This window comes from Rhinopithecus bieti, unplaced genomic scaffold, assembly GCF_001698545.2.
Source record: "Rhinopithecus bieti isolate Rb0 unplaced genomic scaffold, ASM169854v2 scaffold_56641, whole genome shotgun sequence".
Classification (NCBI taxonomy): Eukaryota; Metazoa; Chordata; class Mammalia; order Primates; family Cercopithecidae; genus Rhinopithecus; species Rhinopithecus bieti.
In genome coordinates, this window is record NW_016822034.1 from 47,469 (window position 1) to 70,261 (window position 22,793).

The 22,793-nt window shown below is 53.6% G+C and overlaps 1 protein-coding gene across 4 annotated transcripts in view; it reads right to left on the reverse strand.

Annotated features, from left to right (window-relative positions):
- The window catches only part of RAB11FIP3 (RAB11 family interacting protein 3), a 101,320-nt gene that overhangs the window by 9,877 nt on the left and 68,650 nt on the right, over positions 1-22,793 (reverse strand). For 2 of the 4 annotated variants that reach the window (XM_017860774.1, XM_017860775.1), the window contains 6 exons: positions 20,409-20,558; positions 18,146-18,280; positions 13,211-13,246; positions 7,625-7,718; positions 5,256-5,359; positions 950-1,090 (listed from right to left, as the gene is read on the reverse strand). In XM_017860774.1, coding sequence (XP_017716263.1) covers positions 950-1,090; positions 5,256-5,359; positions 7,625-7,718; positions 13,211-13,246; positions 18,146-18,280; positions 20,409-20,558 — 660 coding nt within the window. The remainder of the gene's footprint in view (positions 1-949; positions 1,091-5,255; positions 5,360-7,624; positions 7,719-13,210; positions 13,247-18,145; positions 18,281-20,408; positions 20,559-22,793) is intronic. The other 2 variants (XM_017860777.1, XM_017860778.1) reach the window with 1 other exon arrangement.

The following is a 22,793-nucleotide window of genomic DNA, read 5'->3' on the forward strand; positions in this document are numbered from 1 at the left end:
AAAAAAAAAAAAAAAAATTTTTCCCTTTATTTTATATATATATTTTTTTAATTAAATTGTTTTTGGAGATGGAGTCTCACCCTGTCATCCAGGTTAGAGTTCAGTGGCACGATCTCAGCTCACTGCAACCTCCGCCTCTGGGTTTAAGTGATTCTCATGCCTCGGCCTCCTAAGTAGCTGAGATTACAGGTGCATGCCACCATGCCTGACCTTTTTTTTTTTAGTAGAGACAGAGTTTCACCTTGTTGGCCAGGCTGGTCTTGCACTCCTGATCTCAAGTGATCCACCCACCTCGGCCTCCCAAAGTACTGGGATTACAGGCGTGAGCCAGTGTGCCCTGCCTTCTTTATGATATATTTTAATATAGTATCGTTAATCTTCTTCCTTTTTGTTTTCCCACTTTTTCTGACTCATCCAAGGCTATGTCTCCAGATGAATGTAAAAGTAATTCTGTCAAGTTCCCTTAAAAAAAGATTGGTATTTTATGCAAAAAAATTAGCTGGGTGTGGTGGCGGGCACCTGTAGTCCCAGCTGCTTGAGAGGCTGAGGCAGGAGAATGGTGTGAACCCGGGAGGCAGAGCTTGCAATGGGCCGTGATTGCGCCACTGCACTCCAGCCTGGGGGACAGAGCAAGACTCTGTCTCAAAAAAACAACCCCAAAAAACAAAAAACAAAAAACAAACAAAAAAAAATAGATGTTTTAAACAGACTGGATATATTGTAGACGCAGATTTAGAGAAACCAACACCCACACAGGGTCAGTCTTTGAACTGATCCCTTGTGGCTTTTTGGAGAGTTTTAAGGTCTTCACCACATAGCTTTTCCCCTTTTTCTAAAATTCAGGTTATTCCTAACCACTGCAGCTTTCTGGGGTGGGCCGTCTGTCGGGGAACCTCTCCTACCTGGCCTGCAGCGTTCTGGGGTGGGCGGGCTGTTGGGAACCGCCTACCTGGCCTGCAGGTTCTCGATCTCAATGCTCTTCTCCCTCTCCATCTTGCACAGGAGCTCCTTCTGCCGCCGGGTCTCTTCCAGGACCATCTCGCAGGCTCTCAGCTCCTGCTCCTTCAGCTGCTCCTCCAGGGCATTTGCTCTTGAAAGGCAAAGGGAGGAGATGAGCTATCTCCAGGCAGAGTGTGCAGTGGCTCCACCCATGCCCAGAAGCTGCCTCAGGACCTCCAGAGAACCTGCCGCCACCCGGGAGGAGGGCCGAGAAGGGCATCCCCGAGCTCTGGTCAAGGCAGTTCTTAAGCAGCGCACACACCCCGAGACAGCCTCGCCTCCCACACTAAAGGCACCTGGGGTGGCCAGAGCAGTGTCTACTGCACCTCGGCCCAGCTGATACCCACAGGCACTGCCTGCTTGTGCTGTGTGGACCGCAGCACCCCGAGGGCCCGAGCCCACCAGGTGACCGCCCCTGGTGCACTCTGTTCATGCAGCTGCTCCACCTGCGACCACTACATACAAGGAGTGAGCTCAGGGCCCAGAGGCACGGAGCCTCAGAGTCTCGGGAAGGAACGTGAAGGTACCAGGGTCCAAGGGCCACAGCATTCCCAGGAAGTGAGTGTCTGATGAAGCACATGGCCCATGGCAGCTGAACACCGGGGAACTGAGTGTGCGGGCAGTGTCTGCTTTCAGCTACAGTATAGTCGGTTCATGGCACATCTCCCAAAGGTGCTCATGAGGCTTCCTGAGTTGCCGGGTCCACATAGGAGCTAGGACGAGTCTAGCTCTGGCTGCTGGGCACATCTGGGCCCCAGAGGCTGTGAGGGGCCACAAGTGGAGGGGGGCCCACTCTGCTCCCAGTCCCCTCCAGGCTGGGGAAGTGGGTATAGAGACCAGTCCCATCCAGGTCACTTCAGAGCAGAGGCAGGGCAGGTGTCAGCTAGACCACGGGGAAAAGACGACATTCCCACAGGGTGGGGGACCCTGGCCTTCCCTAGATCTTCACAACCACCTGCAGGAGACAGGACTGGACTGTCCCAAAGAGAAGGGCACAGGCCCTGCCTACTGACACTGCACAGCCCATGCCCTCAGGCCCCACCTCGCACAGAGCCTCTTATCCTTGTGGTGCCTCACACGCAGGAGTGGACAGATGGCCAAAGATCACCAGACACAAAGGCAAGCTTTCAACAGGAACTGGCCAAAGCAAACACCAAGTGAGGACCCCAGGGAGACACATGATGCAGGAGACAGCGAGGAAAGGTCCCTGAGCCAGTGCTCTCCACGAGCCAAGAGCCACAGCTGCAGCGTCAGGGCAGCCCGCTGCAGAAGAGACAAACAACAAGGAACAGCTCCCGGGAACTGAAAGTGTGGGAAGGACAATCTAAAAATCTGATTGAGATGTTGGGCTCACGCCTGTAATCCCAGCACTCTGGGAGGCCGAGGTGGGCAGATCACCTGAGATCAGGAGTTCGAGACCATCCTGACCAATATGGTAAAACCCCGAATCTACTAAAAATACAAAAATTAGCCAGGCCCAGTGGCGCATGCCTGTAATCCCAGCTACTTGGGAGGCTGAAGCAGGAGAATTGCTTGAACCTGGGAGGCAGAGGTTGCAGTAAGTGGAGATTGCACCATTGCACTCTAGCCTGGGCGACACAGCAAGCTCTGTCTCAAAAAACAAAACAACGAAATAAAGGCTGAAAACCAGGTGCACAGCACGGCAAATAATACAAGATCCTCATCCAAGTATGTAGGGTGGGAAACAGAAGTTACGGAGAACAGCAAGGCCCTGGGCAACAGCGGGTCCTCAGTCACAGCACGGGGTCAGAAGTCTTCAAATTCTCAGGGAATTCGATTTCTGACCTAGAATTTTATGCCCAGCTACGCTATGGACTGGAGCAGGGGTGGGAGGACTAAGCACTTCCACACATGCAGTTCTCAGAGCATCTGGCTCCTGTGCTCCCTTTTCCAGGCAACTATCAGTGACGTCCTCAGAAAACGAGTTGGCAAAAAGAAGAAAACGTGGGACTCAGAAAATAAGGACTCAAACCCGGGGGAAAGCACTCGGAATTCCCAGGATGGCAGCTATACGGCACGGCTAGAGAGCAAATGGCTCAGGACGGGCAGATGATACTGAAAACAGGTAACATGTTGTTTAGGATGGTAGAGGTGAGCACCACAGGGAACAGCCACAGGAACTGAATGTGGCCGGGGCTGCGCTGCAGATGGTCAGTGGGCAGAGCAAGGCAGGAGGGTGGACTTCACACCACACACACGGAAAACTGATGAACATACTCCAGACTCAAATGAAACCTTGACAGTCAGCTCAACAAAGGCATCTAGGCTGGACACAGTGGCTCACGCCTCTGATTTCAGCACTTTAGGGGGCCAAGGTAGGAGGATCGCTTGAGGCCAGGCATTTGAGACCAGCATGGGCAACATGGCGAGACCTCATCTCTACAAAAAATTTAAATATTAGGCCGGGCACGGTGGCTCACGCCTGTAATCCCAGCACTTTGGGAGGCTGAGGATGGCAGATCACAAGGTCAGGGGTTCGAGACCAGCCTGGTCAATATGGTGAAACCTTGTCTCTACTAAAAATAAAAAAACTAGCCCAGTGTGGTGGTGCATGCCTGTAGTCCCAGCTACTCAGGAAGCTGAGGCAGAAGAATCGCTTGAACCCGGGATGTGGAGGTTGCAGTGAGCCAAGGTTGCCCACTGCACTCTAGCCTGGAGACAGAGCGAGACCCCGTCTCCAAAAAAAAAAAAAAAAAAAAAAAAAAAAAAAAAAAAAAAAAGCCGGGTGTGGCGGTGCACACCTGTAGCCCCAGCTACATCGAAGGCTGAGAGGTAGGCAGGTCGCTTGTGTCTGGGAGGTAGAGGCTGTAGTCAGCACTCAGCCTGAGCAACAGAGGGAGGCCCTGACTCTTAAAAAAAACAAAACAAAACAAGCCTGTCTAGCGGCCCGTCCGGATTCTCCTTGACAAGGAGGAGACAGTGGTCTTTGGAGGCGCAGGATATGTGTAGCACACTACTGGAGCCCAGCCCCTTCGCCAGCATGCCTGGCCCCTCTCCACAATGCAGCAGGGGCCGGCGGCAGGCCCTCCTCTGCTGAGAATGCTGGACAACGGGCAGCCGCCAAGCCCAGGGTCTTCACTCCACAAGAGAATGTGCATTGCTTTGTTAGAATTAAAATGATGTGCAAGGTATGCCCACGATCCCATGAGACATTCTCAGCACTCACAGGGCAGACAGATCTGAAGCTGAAGGGCGGGTCACGCATGTTAGTACGGTGCAGGGTGAGGGCTTGGGGGCTTTGGGAGTGCTGACCGCAAATGCCCTGCTGCCAACACACGTGTGTGCAAGCTGCTCAGAGCCCTGAATCTACCTGGTCAGTGCTGATGAAGACACTGAAGCTTCAAGGGACAGGGCCCTTGGCTGAGCTGAGAATACGTGGAAGGGCCAGGATGTGCCCGGGCAGCTGCACAGGGAGCAGCAGCTCACAGGCAGAACCTCTTCTGCAGATTCCCCAGGTGCCTCACAGGCCTCCTGGCTGCCTCCTCTGCCCCCAAGAGGCTGCCGGTGCCCAGCTCCAGGTGGCACAGCCTGGGTAGATGACTCCTGGGCCAAGCTCATCTTACTTTGCATGAGAAACAGTACTGCAAATCGGCTATGAGACAACATGGCGTGCCTCGTTTGAAAAACACTGAGAATTACACAGTATTCTAAGAAAAGTCTGCAAACGAGAGTGGGGTAAGCAGCTCCCACTCTTTCTCTGCAAACACGGCGTCACACTTCGCTTCCTCCCTAGCACTCCTGCCCACAGTGATGAGACTGTGCATCCTGTCACGTATTCAGCAGTCTGCTCATTTCGCTTTCTGTGGCTGAGCAACTTCCCTAACCTGCATTCTTCCAGGATGGGCAAACCCCGTCTGGACCAGAGTGGTGGGAGAGCTGCACCTCCAGGCCTGCCGGTGAGGCTGGGCACTGCGTGGGTTCGCAGTCAGCTCCTCCTCTGGCTGGCTCAGGTCTCACACTCCCAAGAGGGAGGCCGTGCCCTCCTCTGGCCCTCTGTGTCTAGGGTTCCATGGACAACTCCCCACAAGAGCACCAGTCAGAGCCTCGAGTCTCCGACCTGCAGCCCAATGGGTAGGCTCCGATGACCATCCGGCACCACCCCTCAGCTGGCTTCCACCCTGGGATGGACGGGTGGCCACGCCCCTGCTGTGTGAGGTGAAGAGAAGTAAATGGGGACTGACAGGCGGGCACAGGAGGCACGACGCAGAGGCCCAGGTCTCCTGGCCCAGGCTCACCTGTGCACCAGCTGCAGGTTCTCCTGCCTCAGGCGGCTGTGTTGCTCGCCAGTGGCTGCCGTGTCCTTCTCCAGCTCCAGCACACGCCTTTCCAGGAAGACGACCTTGGCAATGAGACCAGGCTTCAGGCTTCAGGCTTCAGGGTCAGGTAGTCAGAAGCAGAAGGGCCTGCACCCCCAAGGGAACTACCTGGAGGCTACCTGGGGGTTTTCTCAGCACAGAATCAGATCCACCTAGCTAGGCGGGTGTCGGATCCAACTTACCCTTGGAACTTGTCCCATAAACCCACGAAGATGCAGCTCCTAATGGGGCCAGGGGCTTGGGGAGTACTGTCATCTCGACACCACAAATGCACACATTGCCGCAGCTCCGAGAGCTAGAGGCCCAGGGGTGCCTTTGGACTGGCTGGCTCACGGGCAGCAAGACTCAGGCCCCAATACACAGTTGTGTCTCTGCTCAGCCAGATGCAGCTCACAGAGGCAGCCCAGGTGCCCATGGACTCAAGGGACAAACAGACTCATGTCTCGGTCCCTCCCTCCCTCAGAGTTCACACCAAGATAAGTCAGACATCTGCAGAGGTAGGAGAAGGAGTAAAGGGAGCAGAGGAGGACTCAGCCTGGGTCAGCACACTTGAGATGCTAGAGGAGTTGTAGGGAGGAGGAGGTGGGGGTGCAAGAGGAGGTAAGGTACAGAAGGTGATGGGGTATAGGAGGAGGTGGGGTGCAGGAGGAGGTAAGGGGGTAGAGGAGATGAGGGGATACAGTAAGTGAGGGAGTACAGGAGGAAATGAGGGGGTATAGGAGGTGAGGGGTTTCAGGAGAATGTGAGGGGATAGAGGAGGTGAGAGGGTGCAGGAGGTGAGGGGGTACAGGAGATGGGAGTGCAGGAGAGGAGGTGAGGGGACACAGGAGGTGAGGGGGTTCAGGAGGAGATGAGGGCTGCAGGAGGTGAGAGGGTGCAGGAGGAGGTGAGGGGGATGCAGGAGAAGGTGAGGGGTTACAGAAGGTGAGGGGTACAGGAAGAGGTGAGGGGGTACATGAGGTGAGGGGTATGGGAGGAGGTGAGGGGTGTGGGAGGAGGTGAGGGGTGTGGGAGCAGGTGAGGGGGTATAGGAGGAGGTGACAGGGTACATGAGGAGGTGAGGGGTGCGGGAGGAGGTGAGTGGGTACAGAAGATGGGGTACAGGAGGAGGTGGGAGGTACAGAAGGTGGGAGGTGCAGGAGGTGAGCGGGTACAGGAGGAGGTGGGAGGTACAGGAGAAGGTAGGAGTGCAGGAGGTGGGGGGGTACAGGAGGAGGTGAGGGGGTACAGGAGGAGATGGGGGTACAGGAGGTGGGAGGTGCAAGAGGAGGTGGGGTACAGGAGGAGGTGAGGGGGTATAGGAGGAGGTGAGGGAGTACAAGAGGAGATGGTACAGGAAGAGGTGGGAGGTGCAAGAGGAGGTGGGGGGTACAGGAGGAGGTGAGGGAGTACAGGAAGAGGTGAGGGGGATGCAAGAAGAGGTGAGGGGGTATAGGAGGTGGTGAGGGGTACAGGAGATGAGGGGTACAGGAGGAATTGAGGGGGTACAGGAGGAAGTGAAGGGATCACAGGAGGTGAGAAAGAGTCTTGCTCTGTCACCCAGGCTGGAGTGCAGTGGCACAATCTCAGCTCACTGCAATCTCCGTCTCCCAGGTTCAAGTGATTCTCCTGCCTCAGCCTCTCCAGTAGCTGGGATTATAGGTGCCCGCCACCACGCCTGGCTAACGTGTATTTTTAGTAAAGACGGGCTTTCACTATGTTGGCCAGGCTGATCTCAAACTCCTGACCTCAAGTGATCGGCCCACCTGCCTCCTAATGTGTTGGGATTACAGGCATGAGCCACCACATCCGGCTGAAAAGCGGGTCTTGACCACAGCAAGGGTGCCTTGCCCTGGCTGCTGTCACCCATTCAAATCCCCAGGAGAAACCTGTTCCTCAGGTCATTGGCTCTGCAGTCACTGCAGGGGCAGCCTTCTTCTCCCAAATCATGGGTGCCCCAGGTCGCATCTCCACGGGCCTGGTGGACTGAATGTCTGGGTGTCCCCCAACCCAACTCAGACACAGTGGGGGTGGGATACCTGAGGGCTCTCACTCACTGCCCAGTCCACCCCTCCCAGCTGGCCCTTCGTGCACAACAGGAAGACTCCTTTTTATCACATGCCCATGAGATCCCTTAGGGAAACTTGCCAAAGAGCATTGGGGCTGGACAGAGGGTCTGGGGAGCCCTGGATGACATGAGGTCGCCTCTGGCTGTGCTGTCCCCACCTCCTGGGATGTCTGCAGAGGCCCTCAGACGTGGCTGTGTCTAAATCCCCTACTTGCTGCCTACCCAGCCCTGCAGGACCTACCTTGTCAGCAATGTCCTCCTCTGGGCCCTCCACGAGCTCGGGGGAAGGGTCCTCCAGGGCCTCCATAGTCAGGGCCCCTGACTGGTGCAGGTACCTATGGAAAAGGAACAGTAACAGAGGGTAGAAAGGGAAAAACCAAAGGACAAGCTCCGTCAGCACAAGCACTCCCGAGTCAATCTGAAAAGCAGGTGGCAGCATTGTAGGGGACAGGTCCTCCCCTGATCTGGGTGGTGGTCTTCTCCCACTTAAAGCATTATATACAGGGGGAGGTCCCAGGCTGGACATCTTTACCAGGGGCTGGGAGAAAGCAGGCTGTGCTTTGTGGTCTCAGAGTCCTCCTGGCGCTCTTTGGAACCTGACAGAACACGACCTCAGTCCCGGCCAGCGAGTGGCAGAGAGGACTTTGTACTTGGCAGCAATAAAACGTGTCCTTCTTCACAGAGACGTGAACAATCTCGTCTCTACCAGAGGCCTGTGAGACATCAGCTCAGGACCTCGACCTGCATACACCTCCCCCGGACACATTCTTCATCTCGGACTTTCACAGGTGCTCTCTGCGGCAGGAACAGTGAGGGTCCCAGGAAAGGTGTCGACCCTGGAAGTCTCACTCAGTGTCACCCTCACAGACACACTGGGAAACCGGTCCAAGTCCAGGAAGACACCAGACACACGTGTCCTCTGTGGCACCAGCTCCTGTGGACGCATCCCCAGCCCTGCAGGCCATGCCAGGTTACTACCCGGGCCTGGCTGCGGGACACAGCCTCGTGGTCCTGCGTGGACGCAACCAGCCCACAGGCTGCTACCTTGGGGCAGCAGCTGCTCCAGGGAGTGTGAACTTCAGCGTGCAGTAAGCGCGTGCTCGTGGTCACCACAGGGCCAGATTCGCTGTGGTGAATCTGCACCAACCCGAACTTGCTGGGAGCACAGAAAACTCGCAGAGCACTCGCACAGAAGAGCCAACAGCAAAGGCGCGTGTTCGGTTCTTTATACATCCTGGGAGCCTCGGTACCGAGCCAGGCTCCGGGCTGATAGCCTGATGCTCACAACTGCGTGACTGTAAAAAAGCACTGGCCCTCTCCCAGCTTCCTTGCCTGTGAAATGGGGGGACCCTCTCCCAGCTTCCTTGCCTATGAAATGGGGGGACCCTCTCCCAGCTTCCTTGCCTATGAAATGGGGGTGTAAAGGCAATTGAGGTTGGACCAAGATCATGCATACAAACAGCTTGGCTAGGGACATAGCAGGGTAAGAATTCCATAAAATGTTAGTGTTTTTCCACTGAAAATGTCTACCAAGTGTATGAAGTTCGATTTGCTTCTTAGTATGGACTGGGCTTGAACATTTCCATCTTTTTCCCCATAAACGCTCTGAGAGGAAAAAAGAAGGTATCTCTGCCCCTGGAGACAAGCCCTGAGAACGTGCACCAGCTGGAACACACCAGCACCCTTCTGGGGCTCTGGGGATTTCATCAGATTCTCAAAAGCTGCTGCTGACACGGATCACGTTCTTGGCCAGTCGCTGCTCTTAAACGCCCATGACCTCGCCCCCAAACATGAGCCACTCCAGGCAGGAAGCTGCAACCCAGAGCCTATCCTGGGGAGAGGCCACGGCCTGGGGCCTGTCAGTACTTCTGAGCTGTCCTAGAGGCTTAGGCACTTCTGGAGCTGACTCGGGGACGGGAGGCACGGCTATCCCAGGTACCCAGCGTGCAGCCACCACACACGGCCACCAGTGTGAGGCAGAGGGTCCTCAGCATGGCGTGTGGGGCTGCTTATTTCAATTTTTTTTTTTTTTGAGACAGAGTCTTGCACTGTCGCCTGGGCTGGAGTGCAGCGGTGCTATCTCAGATCACTGCAACCTCTGCCTCCCGGGTTCAAGCAGTTCTCCTGCCTCAGTCTCCCAGGTAGCTGGGATTACAGGCACCTGCCACCATGCCCAGCTAACTTTTTCTATTTTTTTTTTTTTTAGTAGAGATGGGGTTTCACTATATTGGCCGGGCTGGTCTCAAACTCCTGACCTCACGATCTGCACGCCTCGGCCTCCCAAAGTGTTGGGATTACAGGCGTGAACCACCGTGTCCGGCCGGGCTGCTTATTTAAATCCCCCAGAAAGAGGGATTCTCCAGCTACACCGCACCTCACTTGGGAGAACCCTCCCCTCAGAGAGGGAGCTGTGGAAAAAGCCTGATCTGCCCCAAAGGGCAGTAGGTCAAGCCTGGCTGGTGAGCAAGGAGGTACAGGGATCCCTGAGGCCTCCCACCCAGGGCCCTAGGAGCCTGCCTGCTGTGAGCACTTCTTCCTGTCCTGAAGGACTCGGCTCTGCCTGGAGCCCCGTCCCTGCACACGCACAGCTGACTGAAGAAAATCACTTCCATCTCATGGACAGGGATGGAACGAGGCTGAGGGAGGTGACAAGACAGCCAAGCCCAGGGGCTACAATGGCTGCTAGCAAAACCCACCATCTCAGCAACAGTGCAACGCGAAGGGCTGAGAACCGTGAGAAGCGAATCACGACAGTTATTTTGTGCTTCCTTAGCCTCTTGTGGCAGATTTGGGGCAAAACACCAGATTAAATGTTGCATATATATATTTACATGTGGATAGATATACTGTAGAACATGCCTCTGTTTTGTAAACTCTAACTACAGATAACTGCAGATGGGGCTTTTTTTTTTTTTTTTTTTGAGACGAAGTCTCACTCCGTTGCCCAAGCTGGAGTGCAATGGTGCAATCTCGGCTCACTCCAAGCTCTGCCTCCTGGGTTCAAGCAGTTCGCCTGCCTCAGGCTCCTGAGTAGCTGGGATTACATGTGCGCACCACCACGCCTGACTAATTTTTTTATTTTTAGTACAGATGGGGTTTCACCATGTTGGTCAGGCTGATTCTCGACGAGCGCATGACCTCATGATCTGCCCACCTCGGCTTCCCAATGTGCTAGGATTACACGCATCAGCCACCATGCCTGGATCAGATTGGGCTTTTTTTTATACCAAAGGGTACCCGTGAAGGAAACATTAAATTTTAAAGGGTGTTTCTGACACGAGGCTGTGACAGCCAGCTGCAGGGTGCACCCCATCCTAAGCACAGGAGGCCTCAAGGAGATGCCTCAGCTGGCCTTGACTGGCCTTTCATGTCACCAGCTACAGCCTGTCTGGAGTAAAAGATGATGAAGTGGGGAGGAAGGTGATGCTGAAGTGGTAACAAAAGTGTACCTGGGGATTCACTTCACATTCCTAAGAGCTCAATGCTTTTCTTTTTCTTTTTTCTTTTTTTTCTTTTTTGAGACACTGTTTCGCTCTTGTTGCCCAGGCTGGAGTGCAGTGTCGCGATCTCGGCTCACTGCAATCTCTGCCTCCAGGGTTCAGGCGATTCTCCTGCCTCAGCCCCCTGAGTAGCTGGGATTACAGGCACACGCCACCACACCTGGCTAATCTTGTATTTTTAGTAGAGATGGGGTTTCTCCATGTTGGCCAGGCTGGTCTTGAACTCCCAACCTCAGGTGATCCACCCGCCTCGGCCTCCCAAAGTGCTGGGATTACAGATGTGAGCTACCGCACCTGGCCAGCTCAATGCTTTTCTGAAAGGGGTGAGCAAGAAGACAGAAAAAAATGCATGATGACATTCACCTCTGCTTCCCCTAGCTCCTCGCCCCTAAAATGACAGAAAATGGAAAACAAGTGGGACGCGGTGGCTCATGCCTGTCATCCCAACATTCTGGGCGACCGAGGTGGGAGGACTGCTAGAGCCCAGGAGTTCAAGACCAGTCGGGGCCTGTCTCTACAAAAAATTAAAAAATTATCTGGGCATGGTGGCATGCACCTGTGGTCTCAGCTGCTCGAGAGGCTGAGGAGGGAGGATCGCTTGAGCTTGGGAGGTCTGGGAAGTGAAGACTGTTGTGAGCTGTGATCATGTCACTGCACAGAGCAAGGCAGAGCAAGGAAGAGCAAGACTGTCTCAAAAAGAAAAGAAAGCCAAGAAAAGAGAAGAGAAACGAAAAGAAAAAAGTTTCCATCCATGGCCAGGTATGACGACTCATGTCTGTGATCCCAGTACTTTGGGAGGCCAAGGTGGGAGGCTCCCTTAAGCCCAGGAGTTCAAGACCAGGCTGGGCAACATAGTGAAACTCCATCTCTATTAAAAATTACAAGACTAGCCGGGCATGGCAATGCATACCTGTAGTCCCAGGAACTCAGGGGGAGGAGGTGAGAGGATGGAGTGAGCCTGAGAGGTACAGGCTGCAGTGAGCTGCGATTGTACCACAGTACTTCAGCCCAGGTGACAGAGCAAGACCATGTCTCAAAATAAAAGAAAATGGAAAACAAAAGGTTTCTGTCCCTGGCTGGGTGTGGTGGCTTACACCTGTAATCCCAGAATTTTGGGAGGCCGAGCTGGGAAGATCACTTGAGCCCAGGGAGTCTGGGGCTGTCGGAGCTATGCTTGCACCTGTGAATAGCCACTGTACGACAGCCTGGACAATGCAGCAAGACCTTGCCAAATTTTTTTTTTTTTTTTTTTTTTGTAGAGACAGGGTTTCACTATGTTGCCCAGATTGGTCACAAAGAAACCGAGTCAGAAAGGTTAAACCTCAGGGTAGCAACTCTAGCTCTAGAACATAAGCAATGCCGTCAAAAATCTTACAGGAAAACTATCCACACTCTCACAGTCCAAACCAACCGAGGTTCAAGTTTATCTCCTGAGCACCCCTTTTCTCAAGAAGCTACAGGAAGATGCGCTGGACAAAAAATGGAGAAAACAAACAAGAAGGAAGACGGGGCCAGGGAGCTAGAGGATCCAACCACCGAAACAAAGGAACTCACTGGTCTGGGGAGACCCATCCAGGACCACAGCCACGAGGCCTGGAGAATGCCCAGCACAACGGGGCAGAGAGGAGGCTCTGGGGGGGGATGTTCCAGAGGAAGCCGGAGAGGCGTCTCCCGGCCCTGCCAGAGGCTGGGCCATGAAGCAGGATGGGGACAGGGAAGGCAAAGCAGATAAAGACACGAAGCCAGTCTCTGATGGCAGCAGAGGCCACCCGGCAGCCACACTGCGTGGCTCCCTGGGAAGGGCCTTAACCCTGCATGCTTATTTTGGTAAGAACTGGCAGGGGAGGAAGATAAAAGTATGTTGCCATCTTTCACAGCAGGAAGCCAACAGGTCTATGCAAAGCTGAAAAATGAAGAAATGGTCTTTAGGAATTGGAGTCAGACCCACCCCTCACCTTCAACTCACCTTGGGGAGCTGCCCAGACCCGGCTCTGAGAAGTCAGGCTCCTCACTGGGTCTCGGTACCTCAGAACTAACATACAGCAGACATCTGGGGATGGTGGCCCCTTCCAGACCTTAGTGAACACTCAACAGGCCCAGCACCAAAAGCTCTGACACCTACCTCCTGGTCACAAATCCAGGTCCAAATTCACAGCCCTGGAAACCCCTTTCCCCCTCAGGATACCTTCAGTCCCAAACCATGTAAAGTAACTTGTAGGAGTTTAAAAAATACCTTGGAAAAGAACATTTTCTAAAATTTTTTTTAAAAACTATGATTAACTATCCACTTCAGAACGTTTTTCAGCAGGAACCAGAGACCCACCTACCTTGCCACCTTCTTGCTGGAGAGCCGTTTTGTCGGACTGTGCAGAAAACAAAATAAACAGGAAAATTGTTAGAACAGACAGACAGGAGCAGGAGGAAGCAGGAAACTCAGGCTGTGGAGATACGGGGTGGGCGGCCTTTCAGCAGTGCTCCCGGCATGCAGGGCCCCCCCAGGCAAGCCCATGCACAAATGCTAACTCAGCAAAACAGCAAGGACACGGGGGTGCTGGGATGAGGCCGCATACGTCTCGTTACTCCAGCCCCCAAAGAGGCTTCCAGATGCAGCCACCCCAGACTGTGACTGAGGGGCCAGCGCCACACCTGGTCCCATCAGCTGGCTGCACTGTCCCAATGCTTCTGAAGCCAAATTACCCCCAAACGCTTGGCCTTTGGAGACCCCCAAGTGAAAAGTGACCCCAGGTCCCGCTATGACAGGAGAGTTTGCCGCTGACTTCGACTTAGGCACTGACGCGTCATGCTCAGAACGCCTGCCTAGGCATCAGTTTGGACACCTTTCCTGTTGCCATTTCAGGGCAGTAAATGTAGCCCATTACACATCAACTGTTTGATTTAACCATCTGCAGTGGCACATGGGCCAAACTTACCTTCTCTCTCATTTCTGAGGTCCAAAGTTGTATTTTACAGTATAGCTGCTAAACTATTAGCCTCAGCCTGCAAGAAGACACCCTCACCCCCAGGGCGTGAGAACCATCAAGATCCTGGAACTCACAAAGCCACATGTCTCTTCAGCTTACCTTGTCTCAAAAACACCCATGATTTTCTTTCCAGGGTCAGGCAGAAAAATCTACTGGAGGGGCCGGGCATGGTGGCTCATGCCTATAATCCAAGCACTCTGGGAGGCCGAGGCAGGTGGATCACCAGAGGTCGGGAGTTCGAGACCAGCCTGGCAACGTGGAGAAGCCCCGTCTCCACTAAAAATACAAAAATAATCGGGCGTGATGGCACATGCCTGTAATCCTAGCTACTCGGGAAGCTGGGACAGGAGAATTGCTTCAACCCAGGAGGCAGGGGTTGCAGTGAGCCGAGATCAAGCCACTGTCCAGCCTGGGCAACAAAGAGCAAAACTCTGTCTCAAAAAAAAAAAAAAAAAAAATCTGCTGGAGAAGAATCAGCTGCTGTGCCAGGTATTAATGCAGAGCCCCTCAGCTCCAAGTCCATCCTTTTTACTGGCCCTGTAGAAACAGTGCTGGGCCCTTAACAGGCTTCTCCTCCATGATGCTGCATGTCTCATCAGCAGAGGGAGCCATGGAGCAAACACAGCAGGAAGAGGTTTGCCTCCTGGTTCTGACCACCCTCTGCAGGGCCCTCCAACACACACAGCTTCCCTAGCCCCCACTCTAGGGAGCATCCTGCCCACTGTAGCCAGAACCAGGGGCTTCCCCGACCCCATTTGGGTAGCTGTTCTGTAGGGGGTGACTCTGCCAAGCATCCTGCAACAGAATAGCTTTCCTGGCAGCCTGGAGGCAGGTTCCCCACAAGTCCTGACAGCACGGTGGTGCCCCCACCGCCCAGTTTGCAGCTGCTGCAGACGTCAGCCTTGGGTAGCAGTGGCTGCAGCTGGGGGGCTCTGCCCGGGCCCTGGGTGGTGGCTGCTCCTGTGGCTGCTGTCCCTACGCTCTGCAGAGTTCTTTTTACTCATCCCAACCAATGCCTCATTACTCCCATAGCCTGTGGCAGTCATTCTTTTTCTTTTCCTAATGATTTTAAAATTTGTTTGTTTGTTAGTATTACCTTTTTTTACAGGCAAGGTCTGACTCTGTCGCCCAGGCTGAAGTGCAGTGGTGCAACCACAGCTCACTGCAGCCTCAACCTCCCAGGCTCATGTGATCCTCCCGCCTCAGCCTCCCAAAGCACTGGGATTTCAGCCCACACCCAGCCCATTCTTTGTATTAAACTTTCCTTGTTCAAATTACTGTGTGGCTCTCCTTTCCTGATTGGAGACTAATAATGTATATTTTAATACAGGTCTATTTTTTTTTAGACAGAGTCTCCCTCTGTTGCCCAGGCTGGAGGGCAGTGGTACGATCTCGGCTCACTGCAAGCTCCGCCTCCCCGGTTCATGCCATTCTCCTGCCTCAGCCTCCCAAGTAGCTGGGACTACAGGCACCACCACCACGCCCGGCTTATTTTTTGTATTTTTAGTAGAGACTGGGTTTCACCGTGTTAGTCAGGATGGTCTCAATCTCCTGACCTCGTGATCCGCCACCTCGGCCTCCCAAAGTGCTAAGATTACAGGCATGAACCACCGCTCTCAGGCTGAATACAAATCTAATTTTATCCTATTATTGTTGAGACTCCCTAGAACTAACAAGACAGGACAGACTCATCGTTCAGTTTACCTGCTGACCTCTCAGGGCCTGGACTGCCAGCCCAGTAACAAGGTTTATAATTTGAAAATATACCTCCAGGCAGGCCGGGCGCAGTGGCTCAGCCTATAATCCCAGCACTCTGAGAGGTTGAAGCAGGAGGATCATGAGGTCCAGAGATCGAGACACAGTGAAACCCTGTCTCCACTAAAAATACAAAAATTAGCCGGGCGTGGTGGCAGGCGCCTATAGTCCCAGCTACTTGGGAGGCTGAGGCAGGAGAATCGCCTGAATCTGGGAGACAGAGGTTGCAGTGAGCAGAGATCGCACCACTGCACTCCAGCCTGGGCAACAAAGCGAGATTCTGTCTCAAAAAAAAGAAAAAAGAAAATATACCTCCATGTAAGGCACACTTCTTAGTTTCTACAAAATGAAATATATTTAGAGGCTCCAGGATACCTGGAAAATGCAATAGCTGTTGGCCTGTTCTGAGGTGACTGGACATCGTATCCGACATCAAAGCTTCCAGAGGTGGTCTGGACTAAACCACCTCTTGTCACCCACAAAGCATGACCAAATAAGCTTACTTTCGGGCAAGAACATGGAAACTAAAAGGCAAGATTCAGATCTCCTCCACGGAGGGTTCTGGGGAGAATGTTCTCACTGGCAGCTATGTGTCCTGCCTGTGTTGGACTGAATAGCATAGTAACTACTTGGCAGAGTCTTTTTTTTTTTTGGAGTCAAGAGTCTGGCTCTGTCGCCCAGGTTGGAGTGCAGTGGCACAATCTTGGCTCACTGCAGCCTCAACTTCCTGGGTTCAAGTGAACCTCCCATCTCAGCCTCCCAAGTAGCTGGAACTACAGGTGTGCACCACCACTCCTGGCTAATTTTTATATTTTTAGTAGAGACAGGGTTTCACCATGTTGGCCAGGCTGGTCTCAAACTCCTGGCGTCAAACGATCTGCCTGCCTCAGCCTCCCAAAATGCTGGGATTACAGACGTGAGTCACTGCGCCTGGCCCGCTTCGTAGAGTCTTAGGAAAAGGGGTGGCAGAACCTGGACGTGAGGCCCCACAGGACTTGCTGGTTGTACTTAGCTACATCCTAGTCCCTTCTCTAACCCACAAAGCCCAGCAGAGGTGACCATGGCCATCCTGGAGGTAGTTCTCAACGTGGGAAAAAAACCCTTCTAGTCAAAAATCTTCAGAGAATGAGACGAGACCTGAGTCTTCAGGCTTACTTTCACATATGGAGATGACATGCTTGCACTCAACTTATCGGTGGGTGGGAGGGCAAGTCTTTGTGTGGGAAGAACAAATGACCCCTCCCCAAGCAGGCTGAGCCATCGTCACCGAGCCCTGAACCCTTAGCTGAACAAATACAGCAGGCGAAAACTGATTTCCCCTCAAATAGAGGCTAGCGGATCTTTGGAATCACCAGATTCTGGATGGCCTCAAGTCTCCCAGGAAGGCCCTCTTCAAAGAGCACTTCTGCTTTCTCATCAGTGCTGCCAAGACCCCCTGATGCTCCAGAATGGCCATCAGTGCCGGCCTCACTGGCATCCTCTCCACCTGAATGGGCACTGGCTGGAGGCCCTGTGTTGCACAGCATTTCATGGAACCTAAGAAGAGTTAAGTGCCCTGGAAATGGAACTAGAGGCAGGACAGAAGCCTCAACAAGGCTGTGAGCAGTGAGCACCCACCAACAAGGATGGGCTGGCCTTGGCAGAAGCCCCCTGGGGGCAGGGACAGAACCAGGCTCAGGACAGTAAGCAGTTTCACAAAGACCTCTAAACATGCTAGAGCCATCAGGAAGCTCACCTTTCTGCCACCTTTACAAACTCTCCCAACAGGCCAGGGCTCGTTTTTCAAGAAGCCATCCCGGATTGCCAGTATGAGCCTGCATGCTCACTCACCTCTTCTGCTAGGCTAGGGCTGCTGTGGAAAGCTCCAAAGTGGCCCATTTCTTCACCAGACCCTCCTCGAGGGCTGTCCACCCAGGGGCTTCCCCATGGGCTTTACCGCAGGCGAAATCAACACGATGCCCAATAGGCACGTCAGTATGTGCAAACCACCCAAAACTGTCTTCTGTAACTGGGGGTTAGACATGGGGCCAGCCACAGAAGCTCCCCTGCCGAGACAGCCAGCTCCCTTACAGGCTCACCGTGAGTACACAAAACTCCACTGAAACTAACAATCCTGAAAGCTGTTTACACATCTGTTCTTAAAGACCAAATCTTTTAACTTTCCCAATTCTGTCTCATGAGCTCAATGAAAGAAATCTTTTAGTAAAATGCAGAAAGAATCCTCTTTCACACACAGGACAGACAGCACAGCTTGCAAAGACTGATCACTTTCTCCACCAACACAAGCGCTGGCCCGAGCTGCGCATGCAGGGGAGGGGGCAGGGCGCCGGCGGCCCGCGGCGTGCAGGGGAGGAGGCGGGGCCCCAGGGAGAGTCCCGCTGCCTGAGAGGCTCCTGGTCGCCTCGCAGCAACCAGGCCAGGCCTCAGGAAGCCGTGGAGTCAGGTCAGGCCCTCAAGGGGGCTGTGGGTATCGGGAGTCCCCCACACCCTGGGAACAGACAGCAAGTCCAGGCACTGGTCAGTTACCTATTCATTTCAAGATCACTCAGGCGGGCGGAAAGATCCTCAAGGCGGTTGATTTGTTTGTGGCACTGGCTACAGTAAAACTCAAATGCCTCATCAGTGAGGATGCTGTGCAGCTTTGCGGCAAGAGGGTCAGTGCTAGAGAGACAGAAGCATCCGTTCAGGAGAGCATGGGGACCCGTGGGGTCATCTGTGACTCCGCACAAGGGGCTGAGGGGGACAGGATGGGACATGGTGTGGAACAAAAGCACGTGGACAGAGAATGAGCTGTGCAATGTTCTGGCTCTTGCCTTTAGACAGCAGTGAGCCCACACCCCTCAGCTGCCTCCAGGAGCCCAGGACAGGCACCAGCTCAAGCAGCAGGGGGCCCTGCACACACCTGCTCCTCCGGGTCAGGTGCCCAGAAGAACACAGGGGCAGCCTGAGAGCTTCTTTGCAAAGCAAAAGCCCTTCTTTAAAAAGAAGGTAAAAAACCACACTGCTTTCTCTTTTGCCAAAAACACATCAACGTGATAGCAAACCATATCTCCAGGTAAACTTTACTTACTGTACTATATTTATGATTACTCCAAAAATTACCTCTAGCAAAAACTATGCATGAATGATAAATCTACAATAGTTTTCTGATTTTTAAGATGTGCATTAAAGCTGGGTATGGTGGCTCATGCTTGTAATTCCAGCACTTTGTGGGGCTGAGGTGGGTGGATCGCTTGAGCTCAGGCGTTTGAGACAAGCCTAGGCAACATGGTGAAACCCTGTCTCTACAAATCATACAAAAATTAGTCAGGTGTAGTAGCTCACACCTGTAGTCCCAGCTATTCAGGAAGCTGAGGAAGGCTGAGGTTGCAGTGAGCCATGATGGCACCACTCCAGCCTGGGCAGTAAAGTGAGATCCTATCTCAAAAAAAAAAAACCCAAAAAAAGACCTGCATTAAAACTCAGTGTTCTATATCGTGATGGTGCTAGCTAACCTCCCTGTGACTTCACCTCCAAGGGCTTCTGGGGCACTGGCAGGGGATGCTGTGTCTGCAACGCGAAGGCAGAGGAGCAAAGGCAGCCTCGTCTTGGGCACTGGGACCCACAGGCTGTGGAAGCTCAAGTAAAGAAAGGTGAAAAGTGAAACATACAATGTAGCATAGATGACACTTGAAACAGGTAACAATGAAAACACTGAACAGGAGACAGGGACAAACTGAACATGCAGGAGGAGGTGACCACCAAGCACAGAGACACGAGTGGAGAAATGCCCCAGTCCTCTGGCCCTTGACACCACCATCCGCTGGGAGAGGACAGTGCCCGAGACAAGCACACTGCCTCTGAGGCCCGCCCGTGATGCCTCACTCACGCACAGCTCTCCAGGACGCTCGCCGGGACCAGCCAGCACACAGGACATCTGTGCGGGGTCCCCACACCCAGGGCTGACGGGTGGCTTCAGGGAGGGCACAGGGGAAATGAAAGGAGGGGGATCCCATGCGCAGATGAGTTGCTCAGCTCAAGGGATGGCCCCTCCTGCACCGCCCTCCACCCAGGTTCCATGGGCCTCGGTAACAGCGGGCAGGTGGCGGGCAAGGGAAGACTCTTGTGGCTGCTTAAAGAGACTCGGCCTTGAATGCTGGCAAAGATGGACAACAAGAACCTAGCAACAAAGGGGAGAAGGGATTGAAGTAACAACCCCATCAGCCAGGCGAGGGTCTCCCTGAACTCAGGAACATCCTCGAGGGACTGACTCCCACACGGGAGCCCCAAGCCCTCAGACGTGTGTACCCGGACCCCATGTATGGATCCAAGCCAAGAGGACTCTGGACGTTTGTGAGTAGGCATCTCACCCACTGCGTGTCATGCTTCTATTTATTTAGAGTCACAGCTTTCCAGTTTGGGGATGTCAGAGATTTACAAGGAAATGAATCTGAAGACTCACTTGTGATCCTGAGGCCTCCCTCAAAAGCCTGCACAGACCACCATGTGATCCACGGCCCATAGCTAAGGAGCCTGCAAGCCGAGTGTCCAAACACAGGTCTGTGCCACATGATTCTGCTGAAGCCTCAGAAATGCAGTGATCTGGGGATGTTGCTGGATAAGAGGGACTTCACCCAGCTTTCCTAAATCCAGGTATAAATTTTAAATTTTTGAATATTGTTTACTTAATCACATTGCATCAAGGAAAGCAAGTTCTCTCTTACCAACGTACGAACCGAAAAGGGAAACTTCCTACAACCAACCACGGGAAGAAGAGGGAGGAGGGTGTGCTGGTGCAAGGCGTCATTACCTGGGCGTGAGGAAAGCGGGGTCGCTGCAGCCGAGCTGCCCGTTGCACAGGGTCTCTGGGGACAGCTCTGCCTCACTGCCTTCACCGTAGTCCTCAAAGTGCTCCTCACCCCCAATCACCGTAATGATAGACTGGCCATGGGTGTGAGACCTACAAAGTAAAACAGAAATGATGTCTTCTGACTGAAGGCCACAGGCATCCCCAAGCTGAGGGTGTGGAAGGTGCTTTCCAGAGGGTGTGCTGCAAGCCACACGTGAGTCCTGGGAGTCATGTTTAAAAAAAAAAAAAGGCCAAGCGCGGTGGCTCACACCTGTAATCCCAGCACTTTGGGAGGCCAAGGCAGGTGGATCACGAGGTCAGGAGATCGAGACCATCCTGGCTAACACGGTGAAACCCTGTCTCTATAAAAATACAAAAAATTAGCCGGGCTTGGTAGCGGGCGCCTGTAGTCCCAGCTTCTCGGGTGGCTGAGGCAGAAGAATGGCGTGAACCCAGGAGGCAGGGCTTGCAATGAGCCGAGATGGTACTGCTGCACTCCAGCCTCGGCAACGAGCGAGACTCATCTCAAAAAAAAAAAGGTGGGCTGGGTGCGATGGCTCACACCTGTAATCCCAGCACTTTGGGAGGACAAGGCAAGCAGATGGCTTGAGCTCAGGAGTTTGAGACCAGCCCGGGCAACAGAGGGAGGCCTCAACTGCAAAAAAAAAGTCTACATCAGCCAGGTGTGGAAGCACACGCCTGTAGTCCCAGGTACTCGGGAGGCTGAAGTGGGAAAGTTGCTTGAGCCTGGGAGGTCGAGGCTACAGTGAGTGGTGGTGATGCCACTGCACTCCAGCCTGGGTGACAGAGCAAGGCCCTGTCTCAAAAAAAAAAACAAGAAACAGTTTTTTTTCTTTTTCTTTTTTTGAGATGGAGTCTTGCTGTGTCGCCCAGGCTAGAGTCTGTGGCGCGATCTCAGCTCATTGCAAGCTCCGCCTCCAGGGTTCATGCCATTCTCCTGCTTCAGTCTCCCAAGCAGCTGGGACCACAAGCGCCCACCACCACACATGGATAATTTTTTGTATTTTTAGTAGAGATGGGGTTTCACCGTCTTAGTCAAGATGGTCTTGATCTCCTCACCTCGTGATCTGCCCGCCTTGGCCTCCCGAAGTGCTGGGATGACAGGTGTGAGCCACCGCGCCCGGCCCAAATATATTTTAATAAGACATTTTACTTAGCCCAACATGCAGTTGTTTCAAACACTCCAGCCTCTTCACTCTCCTCACTCTGCAGCAAGTGTGCCCTCCCACATCACGAGTCCCGCAGCCCCACACAGGACAGCACAGGTCCACACAGACCAACATCTGGGTTCAAGCACCTTCGCCTCTTCTCTAGGAGCTGCTGTCCTCACGCAACCACTGGGCAATGGAGTTCAAACTTCTACTTTAATCTAAAACTTAACAGCAAATTGCAACGGGGAAAAGGAAGGGATTTCCAAGTACCCGTCCTCCTTCTGAAGAGAGTGACTCCCCCACAGCCGAGTTCTGGAAAACACAGTGGCCGGAGGCAACGGGAAACAGCTGTGCCTTCAGCGGCTCCTGTGCTCCAGCGCTCCCCACTCCCACCCTTCCCCGGGAGTCCTCAGGAGAACCTGCCGTGCAGGCCAGGCGCTGCTCCGCTCCAGGAAAGAAAGGGGCCTGGGAGAGTGAGGCGACTCCTCATGCCCAGGAGAAGGGGGCAGAGTCAGGAGGACCACGTACTCTGCTCTGTCCAGACCTGCTGTGCTCAGCCGTGAGAAGTTCCAGTTTCACACCCACAGAAACGCCCGCACCACACACCGTTCCTGGGACAGCTCAGGATGAATCCCATGGCCTTAAATACGCAGGCTTTCAGTAAAAATGATACAGAAACCAAACCAGGGCCGGGCGCGGTGGCTCACGCCTGTCATCCCAGCACTTTGGGAGGCCGAGGCGGGCAGATCATGAGGTCAGGAGATCGAGACCATCCTGGCTAACACGGTGAAACCCCGTCTCTACTAAAAATACAAAAAATCAGCCGGGCATAGTGGCGGGCGCCTGTAGTCCCAGCTACCCAGGAGGCTGAGACAGGAAAATGGCTTGAACCTGGGAGGCGGAGCTTGCAGTGAGCCAAGATCGCGCCACTGCACTCCAGCCTGGGCAACAGAGCGACACTTGGTCTCAGAAAAAAAAAAACAAACAAAAAGAGGCCAGGCGCGGTGGCTCACGCCTGCAATCCCAGCACTTTGGGAGGCCAAGATGGGAGGATCGCAAGGTCAGGAGATCGAGATCATCCTGGCTAAGAAGGTGAAACCCCATCTCTACTAAAAATACAAAAAAAAATTAGCCAGGCGTGGTGGTGGGCACCTGTAGTCCCAGCTACTAGGGA